The 10244-nt window shown below is 45.8% G+C and overlaps 1 protein-coding gene across 2 annotated transcripts in view; it reads right to left on the reverse strand.

The window, feature by feature from the left end:
- Window positions 1–8768, reverse strand: part of SOBP (sine oculis binding protein homolog) — a 113675-nt gene extending 104907 nt beyond the window's left edge. For both annotated transcript variants that reach the window (XM_085056219.1, XM_085056217.1), the window contains exon 1: window positions 8349–8768. In XM_085056219.1, the coding sequence (XP_084912345.1) occupies window positions 8349–8444 (96 nt within the window). In that variant the 5' untranslated portion in view covers window positions 8445–8768. The remainder of the gene's footprint in view (window positions 1–8348) is intronic.
- Window positions 8769–10244: the final 1476 nt, after the last annotated feature.

Below are 10244 nucleotides of genomic sequence, written 5' to 3' on the forward strand. Positions count from 1 at the left end.
TGATGGCAAAGATCAGTTTAAAGTAGTATGACAACTATAAGTTGAAACAAAAAAGCCACACACAGAGCCTTTCTATTTGGTTTTCGCAATTTCTTTATTAACACTCTTTTAAAACAAATTCCAAACTTCATATTCCTCCAAGATCTTGACTTCTAAAATAACACCATGATAAGCACCATCTCCCAGGACTCTGGCAAAGGAATAAGGAGAATACAAGACCAACTATAAACAAACGGTACATGTCAAATTTGCAGGTTGCCAGATTTTGTCTAGTAACTGCTCTAGCTTAATTTTTGAGTGGGAGAAAGTCTAATGATAGAACACAGCAATTCTACAGTCATTTAAACAAATAAATAAAATTAATCAGATGATAATTGCTTTCTAATTCAAAGCTACAGCAGGCTCTGTGCCCCAGAACCTCAGAGCGCTGCACTGCTCCTGGCTCATTCATCACAGCAGATTACATAGGTGTTCCTGTCACTCAAGGAGCACTGTAAAGCAGCTATAAGCAATAAACACAGGCAATTCGTACTCTTCCAAGAGTATCATCTGTGCAATTATGCTACAAACATATTTCAGAAAAAGAAAACCCAAATCAAAACCCCAGAGTAGACCCCAGAAGCATCAATTTCCTTTTGGTTTTTCCTCTTTGCATTTTTACCTTGCCATCTGATGGAAGTCACAACTCTGTGGCTGTCCTGTGCAGCCCCAAATTTCTGGAAAATATTCCATCATTCCACCTCTGCTTCTAGACTCAGCATTTTAAGTATTATACCTGAACTATGCCACTACTACAGTTTTCAATGAGTAAAATGCAGTGCAAATGTGGCTAACAGCTACCTAACTCATTCGAATGATGCAGCATTGTGTTTTAAATCCTAACAAAAATGGGAATTTTTTCTAAAAGTTGTTTTTCATTGGTTTTTGGGGGGTCATTTTTAGCTTTTTAGAAAACTTCTCTCTTAGCACTGAAGAGTCCCAATGCACTAACCCTGTTTCTAACCCATGGGAACCCAATAACAAAATGACTTGGACCCAGGGAGTCAAATCTCACCACTGCAGCTCACCCAAATGACCTGAAAGGGTCCATGGAGGCCCAAAGATAAGGTCTGCCAGCTCCCCTTGCTTTGCTAAATTTTAACTATGGAGACACAGCCCTAGAGATTAATCTAGCAAGGTAGAGACCAATTGACAAAATCTTACCGACTTAAACCCCATGCAACCGAATTAATTGAGTAGCTCTAAATTTGCCTCCTGTGGATGCTTTGTGTTTTATTTCACTGTTGATCAACTCAGACAATGAATAATTTCTAATTACTTGTCAAGGAATATGTAAGACAGGCTGTATATATGTATATTTTTTCCTGAAAATTCATACATGTGTATGTCCCTTCAGAATGTAGTCAAAATGATGGTTGGGTATGTAATGGCACCAAATTTACATCCCTTTCATGTCTCATTAAAACTATCCACAAGTGATGCACCAAAATGAACACTCATACTGACAAAGAAATACATTGGATTTCAAAATTATTTGTCATAGAAATTTGACTCTTTTATAAAATAGTAAATCAGTGGGGTCTTTTCTACTAAATTCAATGAGAGTACAATGAGGTTACATGTCAGCAGTAACAAAAGTAAGCACCTTTTTAACACTGATTTCCCGAAAAGAATGGCTTAGATTAAAAAGAAAAAAAAAAAAATTAAGCCATTCTCCTTCACAATTTATCTTACCGATAACAATGCTGCAGGTCACCCTTAATACCATTCCCTCAGTGGCTAACAGCCAGAGCTTATTACACCACACTTTATGCACAGCAAACGGAAAGTGTGACCCCATCCTCAGCAAGCTGAGTGTCAAACATGAGAAATGTTTTTTTCCACATTGACTCTTTTGCATAGATGGGTATCCAAAGAACGACATCACCTTCCCCCAGACTCCGGATGACAACACCCATTTGCAGTGATGTCTAATGCCCTGACAGTTGAGATCATGCTGAAGCCACTGCCCTGAAGCTGACCACTATTAATTCACTGTTTTCATGTATTTTCCCTTCTTCCGTTTCAATGATAGACACAATACACGTGGATTCAAGACATAGTAACAAGATGGGATTTTTAAAGAGCAGTGTGGTGGCAATAGTCAAAACACAAATGATGAGATAATTTTTCTCCATGTGAATGCAGGGGGAAGAAAAAGAAGAAAAAGAAAAAAAAGAGAGACAAAGACCAGCTCTTGATGAAGTTAAGGAAAGGAAGACAGCAAATTAATACACAACCTGTGCATGCAGAGCAGAACCTCACTGAAAGATACACAAGTTTCAAAGGCTTAGTGAAAGGAAGGGTGATGATTGTAACAGTGAGGCTTGAGAAAAGCAGGAATGTGGACCCAACATTGAAGCAGGAAAGCAGAAGCAGCAGTGGTGAAGGAGGCTAGACAGGAGCCAGCAGAACTGAGGGATTATAGACCTGACAAGCACCAGGGGGGAGATGTGAAGGCAGGTGTGGATGACCAGATGGACGAGGTGCAAGGAGCTGCAATTCAAAGCTTCTGCAGGAACAGGACAGCAGAGGCATTAAGCTAGTCCATGCCTACTTTCAGACTTATTCCCCAAAAGGATGTGGAGTGTCTGCAGGATGAGGCTGCCACCCCAACCCCACAGCCATGCCAAAGGGCCAGGATGATGAGAAAGACCAGCGCAGAAAGAAAACCTTGCTCATAATAAAGTCCTAGGTCAGCAACCAGCGGATCCTTTAAAAAAGTGGATCCTTACATCCACTCAGCCCAGAGGGAGCCCCACTGCAGGGATCCACAGATTTCATTGCAAACGTACAGCACGGAACCAAACTTCACCCAGGTGGGGAGGAAATGCTCAGACCCCTGTGGGGAAACAGAGACTGAGCCCTGGTGCCACCCACAGTGTGGGTCAGCATCAGAGCTGAGAAGACAACCACAGAAATCCTGTCCAACGTCCTTCCATGCTCATTCTGCCACACCATGCACCAAGCAGAAAAGCTTCTGAGACCACAGTGGAAACACCAATCCCCTCTGCAGCTGCCAGTGCACCCAGGCAGTTGGTTAACATCCCACCAGAGCCAAACCTCCTGCTCTTCTCTAGCTGACAGAGCACCAGTACAGCTGCTGAACTGCCAGAGCATTCACTATGCCTGCAGCACAACCCACTCATACCTGCCAAAGAAACGCCTAAAAATGCTGCAGTGGCCCCAGTCACACACCACAGCCAAAGCCCTTCCTTCCCAATAGATGGCAATTCGGGTTTTGCCCACTGCTAAGTCCCAAACCACTTACCACCACTGCAGGGCAAAGTGTAATTTGCATGTTTTAACTGTATGATTTCTCTATTCTTGTACTACACAGAAATATCTTCCCTCCTGAAGAAGCCAGGACAACTAACTGTTATGCTCATTGGTATTTCTACTTGAATTTGCTTCCTATTCCCCTGAAAGATGAAGAAGACTGTGTTGACTCGCTAGACTGTGGTTTCTCTCCTTTCTGAGACTGACTTATATGCTACGCAGTAAAAATGTAATCACATTTATTCCCACTTCAGGATTCATTTCATCGTAACAGTACACCTACAGTTTGATTTTTTACATTACAATGCATCATTTCAGCAAATCTTTGCTAATTAATACCTCCTCAAGCTATGCCACTCATCTCTTTCCATCTTGGATCTCTTGTCTTTCCTTCTCTAGGAACCTTATTCACAGGGGGCAAGGCCTGGCTTCACTGAACGAGGCCTGGCAAACACGGAGGCAGGAAACACAGGGGAGAATGAGTCTGTCAGACTCATTTTCTTCTAGGCTTTACTGCTGAATGTTTATTTCAGACCTGGGAGGAAGCACAGTGGCTCCATTGCATTTCCTTGCCTGCATAACCCACTCGGTGCAGAACCCCACAAATTCACTTTTCATTTTCACTGTGTCAAGGAAATAAAAATGCTTATTTTAATATTAATACACGACCTGCACATCAGAGCAGAACTTCACTGGAAGATATACAAGTCACAATACCAACTTGGATATTTTTTCCAGCCTCATTCTTTGCTTGTTTATGTTGTCACCATACTGAATTCTATGGTTAGACCTTTATGCTATCAGAAAGCAAAATTCTGTGATGCTTTACTTTCCTTTATCCTCTCATGATTGTTTGGTTCTGTATCACCTGCTTTGTCTGGGAAAGCATTATTTCTGCAGTGCCCTGGCAGGTGAGGCTCCCTGTGCAGACACAGAAGCCCCTTTGCAGCCATCCCACAAAACTCCTTCCACACAGACTCCACAGCAAAGCTCTGGTCTCCTGAAATAATGTAGTTGATAAAGCCTGTCCGCTTTTCCACTTCCCCAAAGACATTTTTTGCTTTTCAGGAGAGAAGGGAGGAGTTTCCTTGGAATCTTCCGAGTGCTCTGAGCAAACGCTTGCTCCAGGCACAGGGCTGCTATGCCTGCTTCACTGCTTTCCTCCTTCTGACAGTAGTGCTTTCAAATGCCAAATGGGGACTACTCAAACACTAAACTGAAAGATATTCTGATGTTTACTATTAAATGATAACAGATGGGGCTGCCCTAAGATTAGGCACCAGGAATGAAGTCCAGGGGAATAGGAAGCAAATTTTAGATATAAATTAGTTATTGAGAATATTTATAGCTGGCAAACTCCTCGGGCACATGGGGCAGCCTTGTGAAATTACAATGCAAATTAATTGCTTACCTTTCAACTGCTAGAGACATATGGATACATTGTCTCATCTGTGCAGGAGAACTTCCAGTGCAATTCAGTACTGGATGTAACCTCACTTCACAGCATTGCAGAGCACCTAACTACTCCTCCTGAGCAGCACTGCTTCCTGGCAGCAGGATGGCAAATGGAAATAAGCTGAGGAGAGATGGATGGGGGATCCATCACCGTGCCTCGACAAGTGTTATCATCAATTAAACTTTTAAAAGTATTTTGGTCTTAAAATAGTAGTGGGTTCCCTGATGACGTTAGGTTTGGATCTATGAGGTGTTCTGTTATTCACCAGTAAGTGAAAAATTGCACCAAACTGAATTTCAGAATAACTATCTGCTTTACTTCCAAAGCACGAGGTGAATGCTACCTCTGGAAGAAAAACTGGAAAGTATCCTCTGAAGGAGGAAGGAGGACGAAAGAAAAAAAATACCTAGAAAATTAGAAAGAGTGGCTGTAAAGGTCACAGTGTAACAAAACAGTTCCTCATGAATATATTTTTCAGTGAAATGTAATATCAGAAAACTGTGCAGAGTCATGTACTTTTTGCACACAACATTGTATCAAGTTAAAATTTGTTATAACCATCATGTACATTTGGTTAGTGATAACAAAAACGTAACTCAATATCTGGCATAAGCAAAGAGCAAGCAATCTGAATATCCATCCAGTCATGTTAAAACCAAGCTGTGACACTACTGTTGCAAAACACCAAAGCAAGCAGTTAGGTGTTGTGATCCTTCTCGAGTAAATATCTGACTGTATCACACAGCAAATCTCAAAGGAAGTCTCTGTGATGAGGAAATATTATTGCTCATTCATAGTACCTTGAATTTGCTGTACTTAAAATAGACACTTATACCAATGGCCTTTTTATTAAGCGAAGGGGGGTAAGAAAAGAAATCACGTATTCACCAGTCCTTTTTCATTCTGCTAGCAAAGGGAGGCAATTCGATCCAACGTGGGCTGAAACCTGAGTAGGTCACTGTACACCATGATAAAATTCCCTAACCCCTGAGCCAAATTTCCCTGAGGGGGCCCTCCTACTTCTCCTTTACTTTCCAAGCTGACTTTTCCATTCCCTCTCTCGTCTTTTCCTCCCCTTCATCTCTTTCATTTCCCCTACCTTAAAGCCTTGATATCTGATCTGCTGCTGATACTCAGGTTACAGTTTTTACAGCTTAGGCTGTCTATTGCTGTATACATTCCTTTCTTTCTGCTCTGCCGTGATTACTTACCAGAGCTTATTTTACACTGGTCCAGATGAAAGCAGTTCAGATGAAGGGAAACAGTCAGCCTGTTTGAACATTACAGATACAAACCTACACAAGGGCACATTGTGCTCCCTCTGTCATTTCACTGCAAACATTTTGCACACTGTAACCAGTTTGTTACATTATTGTATGCTCTGGATTTATTAATAACGACTAGACATCTTAATTCATCAAGAAATGAATTTACCAAGAAAAAGGGTAAATGATCATCACAGGATTCTAACTTTCTCAACCAGTCAAAAATTCAAACTACCTTTTTTCTTCCCCCCTCTGTTTCCCCTTCTTAGATGATAGCAGCCAACTGTCCTACTAAAAACGCACAGCATGTATAGCATAGTTTACATTGAAAGGTGGGCTATGGAAGGTTCTGCCATCAGCTGTCTCACTCTCAACCAGTAATTACATAGGTTCAAAATGCCATTTCTGCCTGCCTTTAGTTTTTAAGTCAGCTGAAATCTTGAGGCTCCTAACCTTAAGCAGTTACTCATGATTAAAAAAGAGAAACTCTCTCCATGAAGGTTTAATGCCAGTGCTTAATACCAAAGCATTAGTTTAAAATTGTGTAATTTTTCTCCTTCACACAATGTTGTTTTTGTTTCTTCCTCACCCTTTCAGACAAACATCTGTTATACTGCAGAAGAACAACTATCTCCCAAACCGCTGAGTGTGCCTGCAGCCAAAGTAAACAAAACAAACCCAGAGGATCCAGCACAGTCAGCCTTTATATCCAGCCAGGATAACATTTCACATGTTTTGATTAAAATTAGCTAATTTGTAATTCTAGAACCTATGAAACTTAAAAGCTGCAATCCATATAGATCGCATTAGGCGATGCTCTGAGGGGCCAATGCCCTGTACTACAGACCTCTGCAGTCCTCAAAACTATGTGGGATTACAATGAGCAATGCCTCTCCGGTGTCTGCACAGAGCCCTCTCCGAAAATAGGATGTCTCACATATCTCACAAAGAAAGATACCGCTGCTCTGGACTTGAACGTACTACAGTTTGTTTCCAAAGAGATGCACCAACACATCATTTTGTTCGTGCCCCTAATACTACTCTTGCCCGCATTTACACTCGAAGTGCACGCAGAACCGTGTACACGCTCATTATGCAGGCAGCAGGAGCAAGAACGCCTGCCTTAGGCAGGAAAGGGCACCTAACCGAAATCAGTGCTGTGCAAAAGAGGGGAGAGGGGAGAGGGGAGGGGACTGTGCATTCCCGTTTAATTTTATATGGAGAGATCAATGTTCCGGAAAGCAAAGATATTTTCACCAGGCATCATGCATATTTATACACTCGCCTATATAGTATACATACTATGTGAACGAGTGACATTTTCCAGGCAGTCTTCCACTTACAATCAGCCTTTTAATAAATGACATATTCAAATTAAATCCCAGCAGCTTTATCTCGTAGCCAGACTATGCTGTTTTAGTCACTTTATCTGCGCATTTAACAACAACAAGTTCAGCTGAAGTCTAGCAATACATTGTTACCAACTTTAGGGAATTAGAGACATCAAACAAACAGACATGGAACAGACGTGGAAACAGGCGCAAAAAACAGGACCGCTCAAGCCTGGAACAACGACCTAATGATAAAAGAAGTTCCAAAATAGCGGGTTTGTGCCATCGCAGCCATCCCAACATCTGGAGCGGCCGCCAGAGCACATCTGGACAGGCACCGGTTCCTATCGGGCAGGACAGCCCTCCGCGCGGTAAATACACTTCCACCAAAAGCAGCCCTCGGACAAGCCACCTTCCAGGGACACCTCTGCGCTGCCATGAACCGCGGAGCGAAGCGGCACAGCAGAGGAGGAGGCGAGAGGGAGAAGGAGAGAAAAGGGGTCTCCGCGCTTAAGTGCGAGACTGATGTACGGCACAGACCGCAACGCTCCACTTTGACAATTTAATTACACAGTTGCAGCTGGCTACTGAAAAAGGACAGAAATACAGTGTTTAAAAGAGATCCCTTTCTTTCCTAACTTTAAGGGCTTCCCAGCTACCTGAGCGGGGTGGCTATAGGAAGAAAGCAAAAAAAAAAAAAAAAAAATAGAAAAAAAAAGGCTCATCATTGGCACCCAAGGAGCTTAAAAGCCCAACGAGAGAGAGTTATTTTTAAAAAATAAATAAAGCTGGTCAATGAACAGGATTTGCAGCCTGTGAATTCGTCTCTGTTTGCAGCCCAGGAGGCGGAGTTGAGACACATTCAGTGCATCCTACAAAAAAAAAAAATGACAAGAGATCCTTTCTTATTTCATCTCCATGCTCGGAGGCGGGGGGTCCGGGGGGGACCCCGCTCCCGTCCCCATCACAGGCACCTACCTTCATCTCCTCGTTGATCTCCCGCTTCACCGGGTGAGCCGGCTTCCTGCTCCTTTTATTTTCGGGAGGTCTCCCTTCTTTCTCCATTTCTGCCATTTTTTGCGCCTACTTGGTGGTGGTGGTGGTGGAGATGAAATGGCTGCTGGTGCTCTGGGGGGGCCGGGAGGGGCGCGGGGGGGCGGCGGCGGCTCTCAGTGGTGGCAGGCGGCGCCGCGGAGGGCCCGGGGGGAGCGCGGCGGCGGCGGGCGGGCGGGGGGCGCGGGCGGGCAGGGGCGCGGGTGCCCCGGCGAGTCAGCCATCTTCTGCCTCGCCGCCGGCCCGCATGGGAGCGGCGGGGCGGGCGGGCGGGAGGCAGCGCGGAGCGAGCCGGCCCCGCGCCTGCTGTGGCGCTGCTGGCGGGCTGCCGCGGAGGGGGCGGCGGAGGGAAGGGGGAGGCCGGCCCCGGACCGCCGGCGGGCGGGGCTTGCCGGCACCGAATCGGCCGCCGCTGCCCGCCATGGGAGCCGGGGAGGGGGGAGGCGCCGCGCCGAGCACCGGGCGGAGCGGAGCGCGGCGGAGCGGAGGGGGCGGTGCGCACCCGCCCCCGGCCCCGGCCCCGGCTGGGGAGGGGGCCCGGTGCCCCCCGCGAACACCCCAGGGGTCCGCCCGGCCTGTGCCCCTCTGCGCAGCCCACCCGTCCCGTCCCGACCGGTCCCGTCCCGTCCGGTCCCGTCCCGACCCCAACGCCGTCGGCCGAGGCTCTTCGCCCGATCGCACTCCTGTTTTTCCCTTTATCTGCGGTGGGGAGGTGCGGATGAATGGTTTGCTGGGACGCGCTTCAGCGAGGAGGTGCCGGATTACAGCACACACTGTGGGCGATACATTGATTATTCCTAGGCTCTGCTTTCCCGCTTTCCCTGGCAGTCCCTGATTACCCGGTACAACACATTACGGCACGGGGGTGTCCATTGTTCCGACAGTCAAAATTGTAATCGTACGGGGTTTCTCATTGTGACTGCCGTACACCTTAAAATGATACATTTTTTATAAAGAACACCCAAACCCACAGTCGAAAGATAAACTGCGTTCCGTGTGGGCATGAGTAGGCTCCCCATAAAAATCTCTGTTTAGCCTGTCAAAGACAAGTTCGGTTTGCGTGCAACAATGTCTAATTTACATTCTCTGTTTCCGAAGCTTTAAATCACTGGCACTTTTCAGCATGAAAAGTTGAGCACAACTTCGTTCGTTTCGTGACTAAAATGAGCTTTGCCTGCCTGACAGGCAGAGCGATTAGACACACGGGGCACATTTTCCCCTGTGACTTTGAAAATAAGAAGAAACGGGGATTTTGCAGAGCCTCAGCTGTTAGAGCATCGAGCATCCAAAGGTGAGATAGCAACCAGATCGAGCCTGTAAAATCCTAGAGCACATCCGCAGCGGTAAGGTCACGGCCGTTGCGAGGCGAAGGTGCTGCCACTCCCCTCGCTGCCTGAAAGAATCAGGCAGATGTTGGAAAGAAACCAGCCCTGATCGTTTGTTTTTCGCAGAGCAGCAGGACCTTGCAGAGACCCTCGAGAAGGCTCTGCGGACAGCAAAGAGTTGCAGGAGTTCAGCCGCAGCAGGGATCATGCTGTGGGCTCGGTCCGTTCCGCACACCCCAGGAACACAAGGTCTGGGCTCAAACCCGCCAAGCAGCAAACATGAGAAAAAACCCAAGGTTTAGTTTTTTTCTTGCTTGTAATATTTTAAAGCACAGTGATTTCTCAAACTTGCAGAAACTAACTTGTGGCTACAGGTAACCTCCAAAGGACGATGCTCAATAGGGAGGTTTCCCTTCTCCTGTGCCCCACCACTACCACCGGCAACCTCACCTCTGTGTTTTGCTTACCGTATTCTATTACAAACAAATCGGTTCAG

The sequence above is a fragment of the Lichenostomus cassidix genome, chromosome 3 (assembly GCF_008360975.1).
Source record: "Lichenostomus cassidix isolate B80296 chromosome 3, HeHo_3.0, whole genome shotgun sequence".
Taxonomy (NCBI): Eukaryota; Metazoa; Chordata; class Aves; order Passeriformes; family Meliphagidae; genus Lichenostomus; species Lichenostomus cassidix.